Source organism: Rhineura floridana, chromosome 19, assembly GCF_030035675.1.
Source record: "Rhineura floridana isolate rRhiFlo1 chromosome 19, rRhiFlo1.hap2, whole genome shotgun sequence".
Lineage (NCBI taxonomy): Eukaryota > Metazoa > Chordata > Lepidosauria > Squamata > Rhineuridae > Rhineura > Rhineura floridana.
The window spans coordinates 15,359,848-15,386,026 of NC_084498.1; the positions used below are offsets into that span (position 1 = coordinate 15,359,848).

At 43.9% G+C, this 26,179-nt stretch overlaps 1 protein-coding gene across 20 annotated transcripts in view; it reads left to right on the forward strand.

Moving 5' to 3' along the window:
• EP400 (E1A binding protein p400) overlaps positions 1-26,179 on the forward strand; it is a 103,378-nt gene that overhangs the window by 47,302 nt on the left and 29,897 nt on the right. For 18 of the 20 annotated variants that reach the window (XM_061603275.1, XM_061603288.1, XM_061603282.1 and 15 more), the window contains 17 exons: positions 365-551; positions 2,287-2,453; positions 4,179-4,333; positions 5,875-6,126; positions 7,582-7,746; positions 9,591-9,755; positions 11,810-11,892; positions 13,451-13,749; positions 14,922-15,124; positions 15,247-15,416; positions 17,400-17,596; positions 18,716-18,827; positions 19,938-20,081; positions 21,977-22,138; positions 22,947-23,030; positions 24,976-25,110; positions 26,024-26,068. In XM_061603275.1, coding sequence (XP_061459259.1) covers positions 365-551; positions 2,287-2,453; positions 4,179-4,333; positions 5,875-6,126; positions 7,582-7,746; positions 9,591-9,755; positions 11,810-11,892; positions 13,451-13,749; positions 14,922-15,124; positions 15,247-15,416; positions 17,400-17,596; positions 18,716-18,827; positions 19,938-20,081; positions 21,977-22,138; positions 22,947-23,030; positions 24,976-25,110; positions 26,024-26,068 — 2,725 coding nt within the window. The remainder of the gene's footprint in view (positions 1-364; positions 552-2,286; positions 2,454-4,178; positions 4,334-5,874; positions 6,127-7,581; positions 7,747-9,590; positions 9,756-11,809; positions 11,893-13,450; positions 13,750-14,921; positions 15,125-15,246; positions 15,417-17,399; positions 17,597-18,715; positions 18,828-19,937; positions 20,082-21,976; positions 22,139-22,946; positions 23,031-24,975; positions 25,111-26,023; positions 26,069-26,179) is intronic. The other 2 variants (XM_061603284.1, XM_061603292.1) reach the window with 2 other exon arrangements.

Sequence of the window (26,179 nt, forward strand, 5' to 3'; positions counted from 1 at the left end):
AGAATGAGCTGATAAGATAGACAGCATCTTTCTAGTAATCAGGAGGGGGGACTCACATTTTTGAACGTTTCCTTATGTTACAAACACTTTTGCTACAGTGAGTGGTCTTGGGACAGTACCTAATGTTGCAGAATTGTTTAAGCTAAGCTGCCATGGATTTGATCAGTGCTTTGCTGGGAGACTGGTGTGTGCTTCATGTAAGCTTTTCTGAGCTTTCCAAAGAAAATTGGGATACAAGTATAATAAATTAGCATTTTAAGAGTTTGCACGACAGCCGTAAGACGTGTGACTTGAGTGATGAAGGCCATTTCACAGGGCTTCCATGAAATCTGTTCCAGATTGACATGCTTCTTTCTGTTGGCAGAACCCAAGATGCTCTCAAAAGTGGACATTTTGTCAGCGTTCTTCATGTTTTGATGCGGCTGCAAAAGATCTGTAACCATCCTGATCTGATAAACCCTAGGCTCTCCAGTTTCTCCTATGTCTCGGAAGTGCTGCAGTATAGAATTGCTTCGCTGGTCTTGAAAGCACTTGAACGTGACCTTTGGAAGGTGAGTTAAACAACGGGCTTCTAAGACGGATGAATGACCTGTGGCTATCTTGGACTCCAACTCCTATCAGCCCCAAGCCAGCATGGCCAATGCTCAGGAATGATGGGAGTTGTAGTCTAGCAATGTCTGGAGGGCCCACAGGTTCTTCACGTTCTTTCTGTGACATCCCCCTTGAGAGAATTTTCATGCTAAAGTTCTCCAAGATTTGAGGGCTTGTATATTTCTAGTGCTCCTGTGTGAGCTAGCAGTATGCCTATGCTTCTCTACACATGGCACTGCTTGCAGATTCCTTGTTGGTGAGGGCTGTCGCGAGTAATGGGCAGATTTTGCCCCTACGGCAGCATTGTTATGTAGCACCTTATTCGTCCTACGTCCCTGGTGATTGACATCCATGTGCTTATATGAGAGACAGTAAAGGGGTGTACAAGCCTGCGTCTATATGCACAGCAATGCCTCTTCATCAGATAAGTTAGTAACATCTTGTTGGGAACTGGCTTGATCTATCTAGCAATCATTTATAGCAGGTGCAGGGAACCTTTGGTCCTCTAGGTGTTGCTGAACTTCAACTCCTGCCATCTCTGGCCATTGGCTGTGCTTGCTAGGGCTGATGGGAGTCGTAGTTCAGCAACATCTGGAGAGCGAAAAGTTCTCCACACCTGGTATATTGCATCCAGCGCCAGTCATTCAGAGATCAGCACCCAGTGGCCCTCAATGTGAAAATTCACCAGGCTCCTTCTCTGTTGTCTTGTAGACAGAAATTGAAAACAATTTTGATTCAGACAGCCTCTTGATATGTAGAGCTGCCACTACTTAATAATTTGAATTGTGTCTCTTAATGACTGTTTTAATTTTCAAATGTTTGAAATTGTAATAGTTTTTAACACTGTTGCCTGCTGCCTTGAGAGAACTTTGTCTGAAAAGGCGGCTAAAAATTATTCAAAATAACTAATTCAGTGCATTTTTATTGTTTAAATCAAACAATGGTGGTTTTTCCTTTTGAGAAAAAGAGTGGGTTGTAGATGATGATCTCATAGAATATTAAAGTTGGAAGGGGCCTATAAGGCCATCGAGTCCAACCCACTGCTCAATGCAGGAATCCAACTTAAAGCATCCCGGACAGGTGGCTGTCCAGCTGCCTCTTGAATGCCTCCAGTGGTGGAGAGCCCACCACCTCCCTTTGGTTCCATTGTCGTACTAATGGTTCTAGTATGGTTGGAGGTTTTTCCTGATGTTCAGCTGAAATTTGGATTACTGTAACTTGAGCCCATTATTCTGGAATGATTGAGAAGAGATCCTGGCCCTCCTCTGTGTGACAACCTTTCAAGTACTTGAAGAGTGCTATCATATTTCCCCTCACGTTTCTCTCCTCGAGGCTAAACATGCCCAGTTCTGTCAGTCTCTCCACAAAGGGCTTTGTTTCCAGTCCCCTGATCATCCTCGTTACCCTCCTCTGAAGCTGTTCCAGTTTGTCTGCATCCTTCTTACAGTGTGGTGTCCAGAACTGGATGCAGTACTCAAGATGAGGCCTAACCAGTGCTGAATAGAGGGGAACCAATACTTCACATGATTGGGAAACTATACTTTTGTTAATGCAGCCTAATATAGCATTTGCCTTTTTTTGTAGCCACATTGCACTGTTGGCTCATATTCAATTTGTGATCCACAAAAATATGATAAATATTAATAATAATAGTAGGTAGAGTGATACTTTAAATTTCTCTATGCCCACCTGTAGGATACTGACCTGAGTCTCTTTGATTTGATTGGGATTGAGAATAAAATGACTCTGTATGAGTCGCAAGTGTTGCCGAAGCAAAAAGTGACCAGAAAGCTCATTGAGGAAATTTACTCTTCTCCTCCACCTCCCCCAAGACCTAATCCAGTAAAGCTGAAGCCGAGCAGGTATGTCAGTTTTTAAACAGGCCTTGAAAGCCTGTTTAATTCAAGCGGCTTTTTAGTTGAGTCACTGAGCTGAATTTTGTTTTTACTGTTTAATGGCTTGCGTTGCTGCTGGCTTAAAAGCACTTTTTGTTGAGGGTGGAATCCACCTATGTCTCTCCTCCAGCAGAGCAGATTCCCCTCTCCTTGCGTGCTCCAACACTATACTCTAGAGGGTTAAATTGGTTTTAGTGTTCTGGTAGGCTATGAAATGTTCTTAGACTGCTTCTTTTAATGGTTTAGTTTTATTGGCATGAGATGCTTCGGGGGTTTTATGTTTCATTTATGCATGTAAACTGCCTTTGCCCTGAAAAGCAGCATGGAAAGAATTTATAATAAATATATGCAGCTGTTGCCTCATTCCCAGCGAACGGGGTAAAGCTGCATCTGGACTGTGCCACTGTAGCGGTGCTCTTGCGATTAAATGCTCCCTCATGCGTAAAGGATTCCTGGCATATATTAAAAAAAAAACTTGACTGACATGGTTTATCTAGAGCTATGTTCACTGGAGCTCTTTGTGGAGCAAATATTTTTATATGGAGAATTAAGTGATCTCAGACTTCAAGTGGGAACTTCAAGTGGGCCTGAAATTAAGCTGTGCTTGCTCAGATTCATTATTTTATTATCCATCTCTCTCCCTCCCCCGCTTTCTCTTTCCCTGTTCCTACAAAATCTAGATCCTCAGTTCCTGAGGGGATAGGGGACCGATCTTGTCTTGGGTCACTGGAATGTGCTATGTGTATAGCTGTGTGTGTAATAGTAATGACAATGAAATAATGAATTGGTAATTTTCTGGCCTGTATTGGACAGCATGGGCCCCAGTCCCCAAACCATGGTTTGGCAGTCAGTATACTCTGCTGGCTCATGCTCAGGGGCAGAGCACCTTCTTTGTGTGCAGAAGGCCCCAGGTTCAATCCCTGACATCTCCAGTTAAAAGGCTGTTAGTATCAGGTCATGGGAATGCCTTTGCCTGAGACCCTGGAGCGCTGCTTCAGTCAGAGTATAGACAGTACTGGGATAGATGGATGAGCAGCCTGACTTGGTATAAGGTAGCTTCCTGTGTTCTTTTTCCCTCGTAGGGGCATGTGCTCCTTCGCGCCTCTTCCATAGTTTGGGAGAAGCGTCGTTTTGCTGTGATGTCCAAATCGGACAAATGAGTGTTGCTGCTAATGGGGATTGCTTCCAAACCAGGGATTGGAATCAGGGTTTGGCTGTTGGGATGGGCTGGTATTTTCAAAACAGGCCTCTGTGTGCCAAGACCCTGATTATGGAACTCCCTTCCTAGGGAAGTTAGATTCTTGCCAGCTGGAAGCTGAGCAGTGGGAGGGAGTAAAGACATTTCTGTTCTGCTCAGCATTTGAAATTGTGTAATAGGGGGTTGATAACTCTTTTTTTTTTTACCATTTTTGAGGTTTTATTGCTCTGCTGTTAATTTTGTTCTTTCTGTTTTAAAAAGGTTTATGTTTTGGTTTGCGCCACCGCCTTGACTGAAAGGTGGTCTGTAAATATTTTAATAAAATATCACCCCAGTTCTATTTGCTGTGATAACCACTCTTCATATTGCATTTTTTAGCTGTGGAAATGTAAAGAGCTGTGTTTCTGTAAGCATGTATGGCAAAACAATATTTTGTTCGGTTTTGTTAAATGTTGTTGTGGGAGGAAGTAAATAATAATGCCTACATTTTTCAGGCTGTTCCAACCTGTTCAGTATGGACAGAGGCCTGAAGGCAGAACGGCGACTTTTCCCACTGCCCAAGTACAACGCACGACAACCACAGCAATGGTAGCTCAACAGGGACAAGTGCGTGGAAGGTCGCCTATAGCTACAGTATCTGCAAATCAAGGTAAGAAAGGTTATTGCCACTCTAGTGTTCGCCCAAGTCTCAGATCATCATATTCTAACCTGATGAATTGAAATGTTTCCTCCAACCCTCCCACTGCAATTACAGCCATTTCTTTCAACTCAGTTGACACATTGAAGCTGTGGACTAAGGAAAGTTTAATGCCGTTGTGATTGTACAGCTGCTTCCCCTTGGACCCTGCTCATCGCTCTTGCCTGCATTTACCAGGCCATTGGAAAGCCACTCAAAATAGATCAGTGGGGAAGTTTTGTGTGTGAAATATGATGAGGTTTTCCCAAGACTTGCTATACTGCCAGCTGACCTCTGAATGGGACCCTGCCTATGTACCAGTTAAGTATTTGAATTGGCCCTTAGTGGTCCTCAGAATGAAAGGAGAGCCTCCCTGAGAAGAGGTGTAAGCTTCTGTCCTGGTCACACCACTTTTTTGTGGGTGCTGACCACCTCTGCCCCTTAAACCTGTGTGCACAACAATTTGTTTTGCGTCAAGCAGGGACTTCTCCAGCATCTTTCATAGATCCTTCCATCTCTGAAAACTTGCTCTAAGCTTTTGAAGCAATTAATGAAAAAACACAACATAATGATAATACTCCTTGTGGAACTGCACCAATCGTTAGGATACAGGTAGCGTTTCCCATGGCACAAGCTCCCTGGATGACGAAAGCTGTCATGTCAAGAAAAAAGATTCTAGCCTAGCCAGTTTTCCACCTGCAAGGAGCCCTCTGTGAGAGGAACTTGAAGGCCTCTGAATACCAGTTGCTGGGAATTGCAAAGGAGGAAGAATGCTCTTGTGCTCAGGTCTTGCTTCTGGGCTTCCCATAGGCATCTGGTTGGCATATGGTGTGAATAGGATGCTGGACTAGATGAGCCTTTGTCCTGATCCAGCAGGATCTTAACATTCAAGTATGTAGTCTTCACCTTGCTGCCCTGGGAAGGAATATACCATCCTTTTTGGGGGGGCGGGAGATTTCTAATATGGAGAGCGTTGAACCGCACAGTCTTCTTGCCTTCATCTTTCTGGAAAACTTGTACCATATTCCACCTTCTCCCCCCCCCCCCCAGTGTTTCAGTTTGCTCTGAACACGTTAAGGTGATATTTAGTAGTAGTAGAATCTATCTTAGGTAAACCTCCTGGGGGCAAGGGTGTGTTCCATTTTGTTCAGGGGGATTTTTGTACTAGATTTTTGCCTGACGGTCTCATCTTTGGCACAGGTTGAGAACCCCACATTCTAGATTACTAATGGCTGTGGAAACAAACTAATAGCCAGTTGTTGCCTTTGTGACCTCCTCAAGTGATGTGTGTGTCTGTAACGAGCAGGTGAACCTAATCAGTAATGCATGTAATTGTTAATGACTTCGGTGAGACTGTTGGCATTTAAGCTCCTAGTTGTATAGCCTGTGGAAAAGAGGGATTTTGCAGCATTTCTGTACTTAGAGCTAATTAAAAAAAAAAAAAGCCTCCGGCGCTATAAGCCTTAAAACAGGACTGACTAACAGCTTGCACAACCCAACCTTATTGATTGCAGCCGCCTCTTCCTCTGCAGCACCACAGTTTCAGACAACTCAGTCTTCCATCAGTGCTCCTCCAAGACAACAGCAGCCAGTGACCTTCACCACAGCAACTAGCCCAGCCAATCCTGCGAAACTGCGGGGTCAGACCACTGCGCAGGCCTTACAGCTAGGCCAGGCCCAGCCACAGGCCCCCCCACACACCATCCAACAGAGTGTGCTGCCTCAGAGGCTGGTATTAACCTCTCAGGCTCAGGCACGGTTGCCTAGTAAGTGCCCCCCACCCCGACCTCCCCTTTACAGGTTTCTTCCACCTTTTTATTTTATTTTTATTTTTTTTCCTCAAAACTTCCCTGAGGTTAAGTTTTTAGGCACCCTAAAAATGTGTACAGAATGATTTGTTGTGGTGGCTTGTTTTATGTTGATTTTTTTTTAAAAAAATACCTCCCTCTCCCTTCACTCTTCTGAGTAGCCTTGCTCACTGTTTCTACATTGCTTCCATGACCCAAAGGAAAAAGGTCCCAAATTTGGATAAGAAAAACAAATTTGAAAAATTGCTGTGGACATACATTAGTGGTGTCAACTTAATCTCATCATTTCTGCATGTTTCCTTCGCTGGCCAGACCTCTTTTGGACCCGGAAACAACTTCTTCCTTTTTTCCTTCAAAGCTCTCCTCCTCCTAATTAGATTCTCTCTTTTTTAAACAAAACACTAACCTCATCCTGATAAGAAGGCTTCTCGACTTCCTTGGAGGTGAATTGCAGCTGTTAGGCAGACTGGGGAGGGAATGGAAATGGTTCACTACTAGCATGTCTAGAAATTACAGAGCACTGATATACTAATATTTTCATCACGGGGGGGGGGGATAAACTGCCTTTGCAAAAGCTAAAGATCCACGGTGGCTCAGATTCAAAAACTGAGGCAAGATTTTCATTTGAAGCATTCTCGGTGCATTGGAAGCACAGATCTGTGCTTTCATAATTTAAAAATGTATGATGAATATTTTTCCAGTTGACCTGAATTGTTTTATGAATAATGTCATAGTTGTTTTTAACTTGTTGTGAAACACCCTGAACATTGTGTTTATGTTATAAGGGTGAGGTACAATAATGTGTTTTAAAAACACCTGAAATATACAGGCTTTTGATGTGAAATAAACTTGTCACAGTGTAAAAATCCATTGTGTAATCCTTTCAATGGAAGTTCTACCATAGCCATAATGAGGTACTATTCTTGATTTGCTATCCCCCTAATATTTTGTAATAGCTTACAGGTGAGAGCACACAAAACAATCCTTGCTTCGTTTGTTAAGTCACTAAACTTGACAAATTTATTGGCGCTTCTTGTGAACTTTTTGGCATCCGTGGAATGTGTTTTGCTTTTGAAAAGGCAATGGAGGCCCGACCTTAATAACTTCCTACTCTCTGGTTTACAAAGTGTCACATGAGTTTTTTCAGGTTGCTCTTGCTGCCTGTAAATGTGGAAGGATAACTTCTGCACCCCACTCCAAATGTTCTACATTAAAACAAAACCTATTTGTACATCACCTGTATGAAAGCAGTGCCTGTGGAACTTGTATATGACACTTTTCTCCTCTGCACTATATATTCTGCATGGGGGCAGCTTCAGCATCAGTCTTACTAACCGAAGCAAGAAGGAAGGAAGGCTATCTGGAATTCAGTCCCCCCCCCCATTAATGTGTAGTTCTCTCCCCCTCCTGCAGGTGGTGAAGTGGTAAAAATAGCCCAACTGGCTTCTATTGCAGGAGCACAGGGCAGAATTGCTCAGCCAGAGACTCCTGTGACGCTGCAGTTTCAGGGGAATAAATTTACTTTATCTCATAGTCAGCTTCGCCAGCTCACTGCAGGACAGCCTCTGCAACTGCAAGGTACTGTAGAAACCAATTTCAAAACAATGCATCCCCCTTTTTTTCCCTTCCCCTTCCTAATATATATAGCTAATATTATATGTGCTTTGCTTACCTTCAGGTAGGTTTCTCCCTAATCTCTACAACAGTCCTGTAGTGTGGGCCAGTGTTATCTTTATTCTGCAGCCTGGGGTTGTTGAGGTCTAATGCAACTTACTTGTTTTATTTAAGAAATGTTATAAGCTGCTTAATAAAAAATAAATAAACCTCTAAGCGGTATACATAAAACTGTAAAATTGAATGAACAAAATTCAAAAACAAGTATACATGACTGAATTATGTGTGTAGATAGCTAGGCTTGCTGAAATTAAAAAGAAAAACCTTTCAGCAGGCACCTAAAACAACATAGCAAGGACACCTGCCTAATGTTAGTAGCCAGGGAGCTCCAAAGCACTGTTCTTCAACCATGGATCCCCAGATGTTGTGGGACTACAATTCCCATCAGCCTCAGCCAGCTTAGCCAATCACCAAGGATGATGGGAGTTGTAGTCCACCAATATCTGGGGACCCAAGGTTGAATAACAGTGCTTCAAAGTACAGGGGGTGCCACACTGAAATAATGGTTTCGCAAATTGACTTGATTATGGCAAGGTTGTGACACAGGTGAGATTTTGGAGGCTGGTGTTCCTGGTTCACTGATAGCACTAGCATCTCTGTATTGGAGAGGAGCAGACTCTTGAAGCTGTTATGATGGGGGAATGCTATGACAAATTAATTTGTGGAATTGATTTCGAACACAGTTCAGTCTGCACAGACGGGGTATAGCCTATAACAGGACTATACAAAGTTCAGACCCTGTGGCCCTCCAGAGGCTGTTGGACTTCCATCAGCCTCAGTCAGTGTAGCCAGTGATCAGGGATGATGGAAGTGGTAGTCTGGCAACATGGAGGGCCACAGATCACCCGTCCCTGGTGTACAAGGTGAGTTCAGGGATTGTTCACAAGAGCCAAGAGCAATATCTGGAAATAACACCATTTTCATTCATATATTTACTAGTAATTAGCCTCAGTTATTTGTTAGCATTTCCAATGTGGAGCTTTAGATGATGGATATGTCATAGTGAGCTTTCAGTTGCGAAGCTGGAATCTCTCAAATTTTTACCAAGCTTGAACAAGTGGCATTTTTGCTATCACAGATGTGAGGTTTGTGTCACTCCCTTAAATAGTTCAAAGATGTGTTCTGAAGAATCATCTTAGTAACCTTGGGGTGGGTAGTGGTGATGGATTTTCCCTTAGCTGAAGGAGAATTCAGCATGCCTTTTCCCATGGCAGAAAGTATTTCATTTTATAAATCTAGTGAGTAAATCAATACCACACAGCAATGCTGACGATTAGTACTGTACATTTAGCAGAAGGAAAAGTAACACTTTCACCACCAAATCTTGGCAAGGGGACAAAAATTAGTCCTGTGTCACCTTTATCACTTTTGATTCTTGTTCTTTGTCACCTCTTAAGGAAAATAACTTGCCTAGGTCAAGGCCCACCAGGTGTTGTTGCACTATAACTCCCATCATCTCTAACCTTTGGCCGTGTTGGCTGGAACTGATAGAAATTAGAGTCCAACAACATCTGACAGGCCTCAGGTTACCCATCCATGGCTTAAGATAAAGGGGTTTTGTGTGTGTGTGATGTGGAATTGTTGTTATACCTGCATTGTAAGTATAACCCAAGGACCTGGAAGGTTTTGTCTTGCCTGCTTTCATAATACACGGTGCAAACAGAAGACTGGTAGCTGGTTTTGTTTTGCTTTTTTTTTTTAAAAAAAGTAACTTTGGACTTCTTACCATTTAATTTCTACAAATGCAGGGAGTGTGCTGCAAATTGTTTCAGCTCCCGGGCAGCAGTACTTAAGGCCTCAAGGCCCAGTAGTCATGCAGACAGTGTCTCAGGCCGGGACCGTTCAAAACGCTCTGAACGCTTTGGGAAATCAGCATCCAGCTGGCTTGCCAGCTTCGGCGGTAGCGCAGCAAGGTAAGGGTGCTTTACTGTATATCTACCTCTGGGATATTGTTAAGGAGCACATGTGTGCTTCTAAGCGTGTGAGGATTTTCCTGTCCTTTCCTGCCTTCCTAGGTTCTCTCCCTTCCCCCTCCCCTAAGATCAGAGCTTGGAAAAGTTACTTTTTTGAACTACAACTCCCATCAGCCCAATCCAGTGGCCATACTGTCTGGGGCTGATGGGAGTGGTAATTTAAAAAAAGTAACTTTTCCAAGCTCTGCCTAAGATAAACTGGGGAAATTATGTCAGTTGAATGGAAAAGAAGTAATTTCTTCCCACCAGTCTTGCATCTGTAGCCTGCAGGGTGTTTAACTGGAGCAATTCCTCAACATCCAGCTTTCCTGTTCCTTGCTGGACAGGATACAGTTTAGTCTCGCTGCATCCTTGCCGCTTTAGCTCTCCTTGCTCTCTCCTGCAAGCTGAGTTCCAGCTCTCCCATTTGCTCCAAAGTTGCAGCATTGGACATCACCATGAACTATGGTTTATTGTAATGGGTATGACCCCCCCGGGGGGCTTGCTTCTCTCTTGCCTCTCTTCTGGTGCAGGCGTCGCAAGGGGGGGATCAGGAGTGACAAGCTGCAGTTAATAAAAATGGAAGTGGACACTTCTGAACTCCTCGTGGATGCACTAGAAAAGGAACAGGGAACAAGCAAGTCCAGGAGGAGGCCAGGTTCATTCCCGTCTTGATAAACCTGGGTCCAATTGCAGCCATTGTATCCAAAGTTCTTGATTCCTTTTGTAGCAGAACAAAATTACAAATCTAAAACTTTTTATGCTAGTGGGCAATATGATGATCATTCTGTTGGAAAGCAGAAGGCCCTATTAAAGTTAACGGAGTCAGAATCTTTGTCCTCTTTGGTGATGTCTGTGAGCTTTCAGCTTTTTAAATCTGGTTTCATGGCAACTTGGCTCTCTTGCACGGTGCCCTCGATTGCTTAGTTGAGTGCCAATAATAAGGATCCACTGGCTAGCTTACACAGTTGCTATGGCAACTGCCCCCTCCCTCTCCCCTCTGTGTCTGTTAACACAAATCACATTTAGGCAGTTGTGCAGGGCTTTGGAGGTGCTCTGAGCTCCTACAAATATCAGCATATCATCAGAGGTAAGAGCCAGCTATGTGTGCCAATCTGGGCTGGCTTCTAATCCAGCTGAAATTCATGGACCGATGCATTAAGGTGCTACATTCCCGTGTAGTGGGAGTTGGGAGGCATCATTCACTCTTCCTCCTCTCGTGGTTTGTAGTTCTGCAAACTTCCTTGCTGAGCTGCTGTTATACTTGTTTGAGAGCCACCTGGGTTGGCGGCTGCTCTTCCAGATGGTCCCACCTGGAATTCCTTGTTCCACTTCTGTCCCTTTTTCGTCCATCACCTACTAGTTCTGGATCTGTCCTCTTGCAGACTGAGAACCATTAAACAGCAGACCCAGTGTGCCGCACTCAGCTGCTGAGGGTGCTCTGTGTCCACTGCATAGAACAGTATGCTCCAAACCGCTAGATTGTTGATCGCTGTGAGCTTGTTATGTTCCTCTATACCTCTGGCAGCCTTGTAAATGAACCTGCTTTTTTTAAATTAGTCTGCATTTTAGTCATAACGGAGCAGGCAGAGGAGGGATGCTCTGTCTTTCCTTTGCCAGCCCCTCTTATGGGTAAAATCAGGCTAGTTTTTTTAAAAAAACAGCTAGAAATGCCATGGGCTGATGGAGGAGGAATGGAGCACTCTGGACCTTCTGTGCCACCTCATTTGGTTTCCTATGCTGAACGCGGTGCTCTTCCTTCTCCCAGCCAAACCAAGTGGACTAGTGATGGAGGAGGCACAGAACACTCTGCCCTCCCCTCTGCCAGCCTGTGTACTTGCCTGGATGCAATTCCTGGTTACCTAGGCAAGTTGTTAAATAGACAAGGCTGGCCTTGAGAGTCTGTTATCATTGACAGTGGGGGAGTGTTATCGTTTGTGGTAATTTGAAGTAATTTGTAAAGAAGGTGTTTGGGATGCATAAACACATGGTTTATTTTTAAGTATGTGTTCTAGGTAGAACAATGGGTACTAATTTAGCTTCGGGGGATTCGGCATCATCTTTGAAACCTGGCCTTGTTCATGGAGGACACTCGCAGGTATTTTTACTTATTTTTATTTTGTGAACTCAGTTGTCAGAATAAAATAGCTTCACTTTCCATTATTTTTCTAACTGAAGTGCAAAAATAAATAAAATGGTAATATTTAGCACTTTGATCTCCCCTTTATTTTGCTTGTCAACAAAAATGTATCTTATTATAGCATCTTCCCCCCTTTTAAGACTGGTGTGTATGTGTGTAGTATGTAAAACTGTCTCAGGTGAATTATTTTTTATATAAATTAGGACTTGTAAAGAAATGGATTCCACCACTGATGATGTAAAAGCAAATTTTGGCAAGCTGGGGAGGCTATTGGAGATACTTTAAAACATGGAGAGGGAGAAATTGCAGCTCAGCTCACTTTCAGAAAATAAATTATAAAATTAGAAGTTTGAAAGCGAGATGTTGAAGGTATCCATGGAAATATGAAGAGAAAGTAATGTTGTGTTCTGTTTAAAAAAAATACAGCAAAACATCTTCGCTGTCTGTTTTGGAAGCTGTATAATCTTCAGTATGCTACAAAATAGGTGACTCTATCAAGCTGCCTTTTATACCATTAGACCATCTGGTTACTATTGTCTCCTCTGCAGTAGCATAGTGGCAAATTCAGAAGTGCAGAGTCCCTTCATGTTAGTCACAGCCACACCTCCCTTTTTTGCTGCTGGGTTGAGAATGAGATCCTTGCTAATGCCTTCACCCACCACAACAGATGTCCCTAGGAGCCAATCAGCATGAAAGGGGAGTGCGTTAGCTACTGAGAAAAGTCTTCTCAGTGGCTGACTCACCTCCTTTCACTCTGTTTGGCTCCATTTAGCAGGAAAGGACAAGGAAACATGTTAGAAGACTCTTCTCAGGGCTAACACACTCCCCTTTCATGCTGATTGGCTCATAAGATGCTGGAGACATAGGGACCCTGCTCCCAAAAAAAGCAAATGGTCTAAGACCCCTTGAGACCCCGGGTGATTACACCCCTTCCCCTCTGAGTGGAAGAGTTGTCCAGGATCTCAGGAAGGAATCTCCCCCCTCCCCAATCCTCCTGAGACCCTTTTAATGAGAGGTGCTGAGGACAATCTGGGAGCCTCTGTATGCCTCACATGTACTCTGCTGCTAAGCTATGCCCCCTCCCCAGTTTATGCTTGCAATAAAATATAGAATGCAACCTTAACAGAATTTCAATTAATAGAATTTCAATTAAGGGAAGTAGAGCAGAATGGGGAAATCAATTTGATTTTCTGGACCAGAATCTTCAGAAGACTCAACCTGTGCAAGCCCTGCTTAGATTTGTGGGATGGATGCTAACACATAGCTATAAGAATCTGAGTTATTTTGTTGAGTATTGTGCAAAATAAATAAATCCCTTTGCATTGTGCATCCCAATGTTATGCATCTTTACTTGGAATCAAGACCCATTGAATGCAGTGCTTGCTTCCATGTACATGATCTTAGGATTGCAGCCAAGTGAAAGATGTTGATCTCTCTATAGTTCTGATTTTAAAATGCTGTGAGCTTTATGCCCCAGGAAATGGATACATGTTTTTGTTGTTGTTTTTTTGCAAAGGAGTCATTTGAGGAAAAAAACAGGCTTCTAAAGGAGCGCCTGGACAGGATCTTTTCTTGCAATGAACGTCGCTGTTCCAGAGCACCGGTGTATGGCCGGGACCTCATGAGCATTTGTTCTCTGGTGGGTGACAGAAGGACGCCCCCTCAGTTTTCTGCTGGTGCCAGCAAATGGAGCTGGGCTGGTTTTGCAAACTGTCTCCTCTCGTCGAATGCCTCTCGAGACCACAGTGACCCACTGCAGGGGCTGACGTGGACGCTGGAGCAGCAACAGGAATCCCTGAGGAATGGTGTGAACCGGTGAGCTGTCACTGTCATGCACAATCTTAAATTTTGATTGGCTGGCTTATCCATCTTTCAAGATAATCCTCCTTCCAGTCCTTGTTTAGGAATGCCACAAAATGGTGGCACTGTGGCAGCTCAGAGGGGGTCGCCTAGGTAGCTTCCTGTGGCACCTGCTGGCAACTCATTTTAGCCACAGGCCCATTTCATGGGGTGGTTAGAGGCAGAGGACCAGGACTATTTTCCTGCTCCCTGCAGCTGTAGAGCTGTACAGCTCATCCCCCTCCATAAGAACATAAGAAAGACCTTAATGGAGGAGACCATCTAGTCCAGCATCCTGTTTCCTGAGGTGGCCAGCCAGATGTTCCTAAGTAGTCCACAAGCAGGTCATGAAGGCAATATCCCCTCTTCCATTTTTGCTCCCCTGCAGCTAGTAGTCTTTGGCATACTGTGTGGATGGGGAACCTGTGGCCCTCCAGGTGCTGTTAGACTCAAACTCCCATTAGCCCCAGCCAGCATGCCAGTGCTCAGGGATGATGGGAGTTGTAGCCCAGGACATTTGGAGAGCTACAGGTTCTCCATCCCTGGCATATACTGTGTCTGAACACAGACGTTCCATGAAGTCTTCTTGACTAGTTGTGATTGATAGAGATCGTATCTTCTTCCATGAATTTGTTTCATCCCCTTTAAAGACACCGAAGCCAGTGGCCATCTCCCACCTAATAGACATCAAAGGGATTGGGGGTCAGAGCAAGCAGACGCATGAACTTCAAATGTACTACCGCAGAATGCTCTGTGTCATTGGAGAGGACTGTGAGGCACCTTGTCACTTAGTTACCAGGAGTTGACAGGGTCAATAAGGGACGCATAAATCTCTTGCATGCCACCTTCAGCTTCGCCAGTGCCGCTGCCTTGATCCAAGTTGGGATGGACCCTGGAGTTCTTTGGGCATCCCCCAACTTATTGTACCCTGCTTAACTGCCACTTCTCACTTTCCTCTTCCCCATCCATGTTGCCCCTTTGGAAGGGAAGGGGATGAGAAGTGGCTGGCACAGGAGCCAGCTAAGCCCTTGGAGGAGCTGGGTTTTGTTCTCAGGTTGCCAATTAACGGTTCTGTGGTTAATCAGGCTGCCGTGTAACCTGTAATACATTGGAAGCACTTGACAATATGTTTGCTTTTTGTTACCCAGGATGCTTTGTGTGCTGCCATCTGCAGTAGCTGCTCCTCCATCTTTGCACGTGGCAAGGCTTCCCCCTTTGTACAGCCACAGAATGAAACTACTCAGGTACCATCTGAAAGAGAAGGCCTCTCCTTACCTGTGTCAGCTGCAGCAGCTCACAACCCCACAATTGCTTCAGTTTCCTGATCTCTGTCTGGTTCAGTACGATGCAGGTAGAGGAGAAACTTTTTCCTTTTTTAAAAATAAATAAATAAATTTTGGCTGGATTGTGTAGAATCTGGAACCAAGCAGATGTTTTGCGGGAAGTCTTTATGCTTTCTTGTTTCCAAAACAGGAAAGTTGGAAGCTCTGGCTGTCTTGCTTCAGAAGTTGAAGTCAGAAGGACGCCGGGTACTGATCTTATCCCAGATGATCCTCATGTTAGACATCTTGGAGCTGTTCTTGAATTTCCATTTCTTCACCTATGTGAGGATTGATGAGTGTGCTAATCAGGAAGAGCGGCAGGTAAACTGGAGCAGTCACTTATGTCTCATTGTTTATACCAGGGGTGGTTTGTCTGGTGCCCTCTGGATGTTGTTGGACTCCAACTCGCATCAGCCCCATCCAGCATGGCGTATGATCAGGGATGATGGGAGTTGTAGTCCAACAACATCTGGAGAGCCACAGGTAAGCCACTTCTGGTTTATATCCTTTCAATAAGAGGTTGCAATTGAAAGCAGGCACTCTTTGCTCTGATCCACCACCACCCCTAGTGGCCCATGAGGAGTCTGCAGCACATAAGGAACATTGCATGAAAAGGAACTCAAGAAATTTGCTTGTGCAGATAGTCATTTTTGGTAAAACCACTTTTGTAAAGTTCTGTGTTTCTCTGGGGTGAAGGAGGCATCCCTTAGCAATGGATTAAGTTCCCCCTCTGCCCAGGGGCCATTTCAGTGGGTAGATGTTCCTTGTATCTTTAACACAGGAGTGTTGATGCTTCCTGTCACTCAAATCCAGCTTTGACCCCCTTCAAGGGGATTACACTCTTCAACAGAGAAACCCTGAAAGAAGTCCTCATCAAAGTGTATGACAAAAAAGAAAGCTGTGCCCCTTCTCATAAGACATAACCGCTATTCCTTTTATTTCTCCTGGCCCTCCTTTTGCCCCAGAATCTCTAGACCATTCAGGCTCCAGAGGAACCTCTTCAGGTTCTCAGCTAAACCTCAGTCCACCAATCCCAGGCCTTCCTCTATCCCCTCCACTAGTGGAGGAAGAAACCAATTCTGATGCCGGGTTCCCTCTAGTGGTTGGGTGGATGGACTAGGCCTCTTTCTGTCTGGTGTGGGGAGGCGTCAGTCTTGGATACCTGGATCCTAAAGACCATAAAGCATCCATACTGCACCCTGCAAGCCAGTGTCTTGCATGAGCACGATGTCACGATTGGGGGATGAGCAGATGCCTTTGGAGTTCCTGCACGTCTGTTGCTCTCTGTCTGGATTTTTCTCGCCTCTCTCCTGGACGTCTAGTACTTCTCAGAGCTCTTGCCTATATAGCTGCTGTGGACAGAAACTGGGGAGGAGTCACCACAGACCAGGACAGATGCTAAAGCTTAGTCACATGATTCCTTGCCTCTTCTAGGCAGAGAGGATAAGCCTTTTAGTTGATGGGTGCTTCATTCACTCCCAGAGAGAGAGAGAGAGAGAGCACTTTTATGGCAAGTACCCAAAATACCTTTTGTATCCAAATTCTTTGGGTGCACACACTAATTTAATTGGATACTAAGCGGAGTGTGTCCCTGAAATTTGAGGTTGGCTGCCCACAAAAAGGAGGACATTTTCGGCAGTAGTCCCAGAGTACTGGAATGTCCACTTGTGGGTCATTGTTATTGTTGGCCATTCTGCAGAGAGGTGAAGGTGTTCTTGTTTCCTTCATTCTTTGGGAAATTGATTCCTGCTGACCCTTTTTGTTTTGTGTATGTGATCATGTAGTGTGTTACTGTGTGTTTGTTTTTTTATTGCTTGATCGGTCCATTTCCTCCACCAGCCATGCTGGCTGCAGAGAAATGGGGGAGTCACCTCCTTTGCAGCCAGCGTGGCAGCGCAGCAGGGTGGTGAAGAAGGGATGGTTTGCTCGCACTCTCCTTTGGCCACCCTCTTGGTAGAAGGCAAATTTGTTTGCACCCAAGTGTGCAGTAGCCTGTGTTTCCATGCTGGCCACAGAGGAGGTGGTGACATCCTCTCTTCGCCCTGGGAACTTTTGTGGATGTAGGCTGCAATCCAATACACACTTACCTGGGAGTAAGTTCCATTGAACCTAATGGGGCTTACTTCTGAGTACACATGTATTGGATTGCAGCCTTATTTACAAATCTGATTTAACATTCAGTCTTGTGTGAGACAAAAGATGACTGCTGTCAGAATAACGTGTGATTCTTGTGAACTCGTTAGTGAGTGCTAAATATCTTACAGTCTACGGTACTTTTCCTCTCCCCACCCCTTTCTGATCAAGGAGCTGATGAAGACCTTCAATAGGGACAAGCGTATCTTCTGTGCAATTCTGTCTTCGCACAGTCGCTCCACCGGTGTCAACCTAGTAGAGGCCGACACTGTTGTGTTTTACGACAACGATTTAAATCCAGTGATGGATGCTAAGGCTCAAGAATGGTGTGACAGGATTGGCAGATGCAAGGACATCCATATCTACAGGTGATGCTTGCAAAGTAGTTCTACCAAGAGAAAGTAGACCCTCTAGTGATTTTAGTGACTTGTAGCTTTAGTGTTGTAGCCCATGGTAGGAGGTATAGCAGAGGCGGTTTGTGTTCTGGAGCTCCCTCATCCTGGAACCTCATGTTGTCTGAAGGGGGTGGAGGTTTCCCATACTGTATGCTAAACTAGCAGCCTTGTACCCAGCATTGCTCAGGAATTCTAAGAAACAAAAAAAAATCAGTGCAGTTTTTAAAGTTTCAGTAGCCTCATTTTGATTCAAAATGGCATCCAATTGTTTCCAAACGTAGATGAAAACCTGGATCTCAGGACCCATCCTGCAAATTTGGTTATAATATCTTGAGAGGTGTCCAAATGCATTGGTGAAGAAACAAAAACTTCCCAAAATGCATAGTAGATAAATGGTTCTGCCCTATAACGGTCATCTCCACTCTCTACAAGCATGCCCAGTTATAAAGTTTTGCCAATAGCAGGGGTGAGGAACCTCTGGCCCATGGGCCAAATATGGTCCACCAACCCTTCCCATTTGGCCTGCAAGGGTGTTTTGGGGAAACCACACCCACCTACCCTACCTAATGTTATACGTGCTGTCAGGTGTGGGGTGGGAACAGGCAAGGATTCAAAGGAACAATCAGAAGCTTAAAGTGGGCTCTCGATTGTCCCTTTGTTAGATGAAGGTGTGCTCCCAACCACCCATCAGCTGATTGGGTGGTGGGAGAGCATCTTGCTCAAAGAGGAAAAGGTGGTTTCCATTCAGCGGAAACTGCTTCTTCCTCCCATCATTGTTCTTGGAAGCCACCCCACACAACTCCTTTTCACCTCTGATGTCAGGGATGAAGGGAGAAGCATGCAAAGAGCAAAGGCTTTTGAGAGGTGGGTAGAACAACTTACCTGTCGATTATGTGATATTATAATAAGGCCATGTGAATGACAGATGGTTTGTCTCACCCACATGTCAAAGTTGGCCTGCAGAGGCCAAAAAGTTTCCTCATCCCAGGACTATAGCCTTAAAAAAATAAACATTTTCAGTTTAGTTTGTTCTAGGTATGAAGGTTTCACTCTCGGCTTTAAGGTTTTGGTAGATCTCTCTGGTTTCTCTAGGCTTGTCAGTGGGAATTCAGTAGAGGAGAAGCTTTTAAAAAACGGCACTAAGGATTTGATCCGAGAAGTAGCTGCTCAGGGAACCGACTATTCTATGGCCTTTCTAACGCAGGTAGTATTACTATTGTTTTATCAAAATACTCCTTGTTTTGCAAAATATTTTGTACCATTTGCTTTAAAGGACTGGCTCCTGAGCCTTTTTTGTTGTTGTGAGGCCCACCTATAGGACTTCTCATTGGCTTCCATGGTGGAGATTTTTTAGCTGTGAAAGGCTGGACTATGCAAATGACTTTGTGCTTGACGCCTCCCAGTGGAAGGAGCCTCCTCCTGGTCCTGTATGTTTCAAAGTAGAGTAGGGCCCCACTCATATGACAGGTTATGTTCTAGGCCCCCGCCGGAAAGTGAGGCCCTACTGTATTCCAGCAACCGCGCTTCAGCTGACAGCGATCAGCAGTAGCGTGGGGAGCTCCAGCCGCTGTACTCCAGCTGACAGTGACAGCGATCAGCTGTAGCACATGAGCTTCCTGGGCTTCAGCTGATTGCACGCTACAGTTGATCAGCGGGGAGCTGACAGCAATCAGCTGTAGCACGAGAGCTTCCCCGAAAAGCGGGGGCTACTGTAACAGGGATTTCACAGCTTTCCAGCTCTGAAGATTTTTTTTGGGGGGGGAGGGATGGTGGTGGTAGACATGGTGTCAGCTGGCTGCACTCTCCCTCCCATGGCTTAATCAGAGAGGGACGGGACAGAGACAAAGCAACACTTGTTTGTTCTCTGTAAGAAGAGCTTCCACTGCATGTGCCCTTAATACATCCACAAGGAGGATAAAAAACTGAGCTAGCCTCAAAAGGACCATACTTCACACAGTACACAGATATGGTTGCTTAGTAGTATGAGGCTCCAGATTCATTGTTCCCGATCCCTTCTAACTGGTGTCCCAAACTCATGGCTAGTAATTGTACTCTGTTTTTTATTTAATGGAGGGGGAATAGGTGTGCCATTTTCCGCTCCTTTTTGTCCATAATTTCTCCCCAAAGAAGACTAAAAACAGTTCTGCAGAGTTCATGATCTGGATGGGGTGACAGACGTTCAAGTTTTTCCCCTTCCTTCCAATGGAAGTATATCTGTTTAACCCCGAGTTAAGCTAGAGTGGGCAATATAAATAAATAGTTCTCCAAAAACATGGTACGAGATGTGTTTATCTTCCCTCCCCTTCTTCCACAGCAAACAATTCAGGAACTGTTTGAGGTTCATTCTCCAATGGAGGATTCCGGATTCCGGGTGAAGGCTGAAGAATTTGTGATGCTTACTCAGGAGCCCTCCCCAGCTGAAACCATCTCTCCCAAGGTTGCAAGACCTTTTATTGAGGTAACTAAGCACAAACCATTTGAATTCAAATAAGAGGCAGGCTATATAGTTGTATGAAATAAATATGATTGCCTTTTGGGATTTTTTCAAATGGCCCTTCAGAATAATCCTGTCTTTTTTTAATCTTCTGAATTGTTTTTTTCAAAGATTGCTGTGAAAGCTTGTAAACGATTCAAGGTGGTAATGACATTACTTCCCTTAAGAGTTTTTTGAGCCTTTTAAAAATACATACATTCTGTTTGTGTGTGCGTCTATTTGTAATTTTTCAACGCATTTAGGAGATAAAGGGGAAGATCTTTTGCATGATATAAATGTTGTTCTGCACAATGTTAACTGCAGCAATGTGGTCAGAAAACTTAGGTGGGTGAATTTTAACGTTGTACAACTGAGGAATCCTGTGCAATAGTTGCACCCACAGAAACTTGTTGCACAACAGATTATGCAGTCTATTGTGAAACAATGTTACCAGCAGAACAAGTATAGCACTAAGTTACTTTGACTTAGTGCTACATTGGGTGCAACCCTTAGAATGGGGTGTATCAAGCGTAGGTGGGCAACTTGCAACTTGGGCGGGCTGCATATTATGGAGTTTCCACTGCCCCTTGAAGCTGTTCCATTCCCATCAGACTTTTTCCTTGTTTGTTTTCCTCATTTTTCATGTTGTTTTAAAGCATCCCCCCTTTATGTAATTCTAGAACAATTGGATGCAGCAATATTTTCTTAGGAAAAAAAATAGTTGTGTGTATGTCTTAGGGTTTTTAATGTTTTTGTATTGGGACTTAGTTCTGAGCATACCTGCATACTACCTGCAGGAAGCCAGATTTCGACTGGACATCAGGAAAAACTTCCTAACTAGAGTAATACGACAATGGAATCAATGACCTAGAGAGGTAGTGGGCTCTCCGACACTGGAGACATTCAAGAGGCAGCTGGACAGCCATCTGTCAGGAATGCTTTGATTTGGATTCCTGCATTGAGCAGGGGGTTGGACTTGATGGCCTTATAGGCCCCTTCCAACTCTACTATTCTATGATTCTATTAGGGATTATAATCTGAGAGAGTCATTGTGAAAGTCAAAATGCGGAGGTCATTCCAAAGTAATTAATCCAGAACACCTTCATCTGTGGCTCTGCTTACAGCTGGCATGCAGCTCCTTGCAGATTACTCCCAAGGCAATGAAGCCATTGATGGGGGGAGGGAGGTTGTCCATCCTTTAGTCAAACCATCATTTATCCCCAAATTCCTGGTTACTGCAAAACCTAAAGGTTCTACCCTTGCAACATGCAAAGGATACTGTCAAAACATCCAAATCTGAAACTACTGTAAATAATTTGCTATCCAAGGAACAAGTGCCCTACACATTAATGCATAGAGAGCTCATGTGTTGTGGTAGTCACAGCATTGCATTAGAACAACCTTTCCCAACCTCTGGATCCCCAGATGTTGCTGGACTACAATTCCCATCATTCCTGACCATTGGCCAGGCTGGTTAAGACTGATGGGAGTTGTAGTCCCACAACATCTGGGGACCCAAAGGTAGGGAAAGGCTGCACTAGAATAATGGAGACCCAAGTTCAAATCCTTGCTGAGCCATCATTTTGGACCCTTGGCTATCTCTCAGCCTCACCTACCTCACATGTCAAAAGAATGTGAGATTTCTGTTGTTCAGAGGGCAGAATTCAACAGTCTCTTTCTACTTCCTTGCTTATGAGTAGCAGCAGAATAAACTGAATTTGCCTAATTTATGTAAGTCTTAATTTGCTTAATTTATACAAGTCATAGAATCCTAGTTTTCTTGGTTGATGTACAGCTATCTGTCTGTCTATCTAATGTGTGTTTGTGTGTGTGTGTGTATATATATATATATATATATGATACTTCGTGTGTTTTAAAAGGCTCTCAAAAGTACAGAGCGAGAGGAGGAAGAGGAGTCAAACACATTCATTCCTGTCTTGGAGACTGAATCGGCTTTGAAACCTCTGATTTCGGAACTCGGCAAGTCACAGTATCACGATGAGCCTTCTCAGTTGCAGGAGCTGTTTGCTGTCGTGGATCAGGTACACTTGCTTCCCATTAGTACTTGAAGATATATTTTGGCTAAGTATGCAGTCTCCAAGGAGAGGCTGTATCTTATGGTAGAGCATCTGCTTTGCATGCAGAAGGTCCCAAGTTCAATCCCTGTCATCTCCTGGTTGGGCTGGGAGAGACCCGTCTGAAAGCCTGGGGAGCCGCTGCCTGTCATTGTAGACCAGCGTCCTGCAATCTCGTATCCTCCGGATGTTGTTGGACTCCAACTTCCATCTTCCCCAGCCAGTATGGTCAATGGTCAGGGATGATGGGAGGTGTAATCAAACAGCATCTGGAGAGTACTAGGTTGGGGAAAGCTGGTGTTGGTAATATCAGCTAGAGAAGGACCCAAGAGTCTGACTCTGTAGGAGGCAGCTTCCTATATTTCTACGAACTGGGACACACCAAATGCCCATGTAGTGCCCACTTCGGAACTTAATTTTAGCTAATTTAATCAAATTAACTGACATCTCTCTGATCAGTTAGTTTTCCAAATGAGCAAAAGCAACACTTCTGAACCAAGGGGAATAACTTCTCTCTGTTTTGTTTTTAGATGACAAATGCATTTTTCATCGCCTTAGAAAAGGCATTCTGCTCTCTGTGAGAGAGGAGCAGCAGGAGTGTCTCTTCTGAGATGTTGCTTAGCATATGCACTTTTTAAAATAAATACATGTGTTGACAAAAAATTAAAATCTGTTGGCTGATTGGAAGTACATTTTCACTTTAAGGTTTGGCAGTTCCTGTAGGAACACTGACATTTTCTTTGTCAAATAATCGTTTCTCCATATCTTTTCACAGCTCACCCCGATTGAAAAGTATGCTCTGAATTACCTAGAGCTCTTCCATATCTCCACTGATGAGAATGAAACTAAAGAAAATGAGGTAAGGTATACATTCGTTAATAGTTATCTCTGCAGCAGAGCCAAGGAATCTTTTTTTTCAGGCCAAGGGCCACATTCCCTTATAAACAACTTTCTGCGAGCTGCATGCCGGTGTGCATGCCAGCCACAAGCTACTTTCCATACAGGCAAGCAAGAGTTATTACCAGAGTTCAAACACATATTCCAGCCAGGTAAGATCACTAAAGGAGAGTGCAGAGCAGGACCAGTGAGAGGTCTGGTCTGGGAAGGCGTGACTTCAGCAGATTCCCAAGGTCTGGAAAGAGAGGTCTAAAAGGCCTCCCCTGCTCTATAGTATTAAGCAGTGAAATACTATTCAGGGCCGTGGCTCAGTGGCAAAGCATCTGCTTTATATGTAGAAGGTCCCAGGTTCAATCCTCAGCATTTCTAGGCAGGGCTGGGAGAGAAACCTCTGCCTGAAACCATAGAAAGCTGTTGCCATTCAGTGTAAACAATACTAAGCTTAGATGGATGAATGGTCTGACTCAGTATAAGGCAGATTTCTATGTTCCTGTATGTAAGGACCTCATATGAAAGAAAGCAAAATATACTGAAGATGCTTACCAGACCCAGGATTTTTTAAAGTCATAGTATGGTAACACCTTTATTTGATACAACCAAAATGATACAAAGTCAAAGCCAAGCTATCGAGTTCTCCAGAACTCATTGTCAGGCTGGATATTAAAGAGAAAATGTGGGTGAGAGGCAGTTTTTTCCCCTTTGGATTCTAGTGGTGGTCTGTGTCAGAAATATTTATACCCTCCAATTTTCCTTGAAAAATACACCACTGTTTTATTCTCTCTTGTAGCTAGGATATTTATTTAATGAATCTTATTAGCTGTGTTTCCAACGAAGTTGGCCAAAGTGAAATAAAATTATGCAAAAACACAATAAAACATCACAACAAAAGAATAAAACCAACATGTGAAGCCATGAAAATAGCAGCAGCTCAGACAGATTTTAACATCTCTTTATAGTCCAAGATTGTATTTACAAATGCATATACTTTCAAATGGATAGTGAATGTAATTGCTTGTCTGTTCTAGAAATGACAGAGTTGGTAGTTAATATACTAACCCAGTTATTCTTAGGCAAAACCAACTTCTAAATGGGGTTACCAAGCTAATGCAATTGTCAAAGTATTAATGTAGCTCCTTTTTTAAAAAAAAGTGTTTGTTTTTTTAAAAAATAGTACATTCTAATACAGGTAACTTGAATCAAGGAATTTCATGATGACGACGAAGCTTCTGCTATTGCACATTCCTCGAAGCACGACCTCTGGTAGCGCTTGGAGAAATGAATAATAAAAGATTTTCAACCTCACGGAGTGCAAAGCTGCAGTGACCCTCTGAAAAAGAACAATCTTTTGGCACTTTAAAAACTGAAAATTTTATTATGGAGAAAGGTTTCTTGGACTAAAGGCTGCTTCATCAAATATAACAGTGGAGCGTAGTTCACACAAGCTTACGCCATAATAAATCTTGTGATACCTTAGACCAAGAAATATTTTTAAATGTTTTGCAGCAACATCAATTTTCTCTGTGGCGATTGTTACCACCGAAAGTGTCAGCTCAGGGGATGGGCAAACATGTGGGATCTACTTTTTTGGTATTTTTTACTGGAACCTGGAGATCCACCAGTTGGCAGTTGGTGTAACAGCCATGCACTTAAAACTAAAAGGATTCTGAGTCCAAGTGTTTTGTTTTGAGTACTAGAACTCAGCAGAGCTCGCAACTCTTCCACAGAAAAAATCACTCCTGATTACTCCACGCTAGGGTGTGTGGAGGTCATTTTGTTGCTGCTATTGGTGAATAATACTGAAAGTTATAAATCTTTGTTAGTCTATTGCAGATCTACCTTCTGCCCAACCCAGAGTTAGCTCATGCTTGATTTTATTGCTTACAACTTTTTTTTTTTAAATTACCTAGTTGGAAGTAAGAACTGCGAAAAAGATGTGGGAGAGTCATCACGTGAAGGAGCTGAAAGAACAAGAGGAGAAAATGCTTTTGGATGGGGAGGAGGAGGAACTCCTCACCTACACCCGGGAAGATGCCTATAACAAAGTAATTTGCCAGCTTTTATGTAGCCATTAAAGCATTTTACAAGTGGGGCCTGCAGCAAAACCTCACTGTGTGTCCTCATCTGGTAAAGCCAGCCAGCCCTGCTCTCCTCCAAGAGACTAGAAGCTATAAAGAGCTTGTCAAGGAGGGTGTTCCATCTCCCCCTGCTCCCACTGCAAAGTTTTTCCATTTTTCTTTACAACTAACATTTCATTGGGTACTAAGATTATTTGTTTTTATTTGGCTTTTTGCGGGGGGAGTTGTTACCCTCCCCCCCCAGTCCTCATCAGAGTAGACACATTGGGGTGAATCCAACTAAATAGATCCGCTAGCGTAAGGATTTTTGCTTGCGCAATGGAACTTCCCCTCCTCCCCACGTGACCTTCCCTTGTCTGCTCCAGAGGATTCAGATTTAGAGGAGTGGGCGGTGCTAGGGAGAAGAAAGGGAGGAGACATTCCTCTGCACAGGCGGAAGTTCTTGCACTAGCACATGGGTCAACCTTTTGTTGACCAACACCTTTGGCATTCCAGATGTTGCTGAACTACATCTTCTGCCAGCCCCAGCAAGCGTGGCCAATGGCCTAGGACTCTAGTTCTGGAGGGATCCCCACACCTGTGCAAGTGGATCTATTTATTTGGATATCACTCATTGAAATTAATGAACCTAGGTAATTCCGTCCATTAATTTCAGTGGGTCTTCTCTGAGTAGGATTAACACTGGATACAACCCATTTCTTAAAAAAAGTGTACTTCTCAAGTTTCCCAGAGCATGTTCCCTCCCTCTTGCAAGTCACTGGCCCTGTTTTGGTTCCTTTTCTGATGCGCTCGCCTCCTGAGCTGTTGAGAGGGCGCAGTAATGGGTTCTGTCCTCTGATGTCATCAGAACTAAGTGGGTCTCCATTTTTCCCCACTCCAGGAATATATTTATGAAGGTCCAGATGGACAAACTGAAATAATGCCAGTAAGTCTTTCTGTTTTGTTTTCATAACCTCTTTAGAATGGGGAGTGGGGGGGAACACAGAAAGGCATGCATGTGAACACACACACACACAGAGTATGCAGAGGCAGAAGA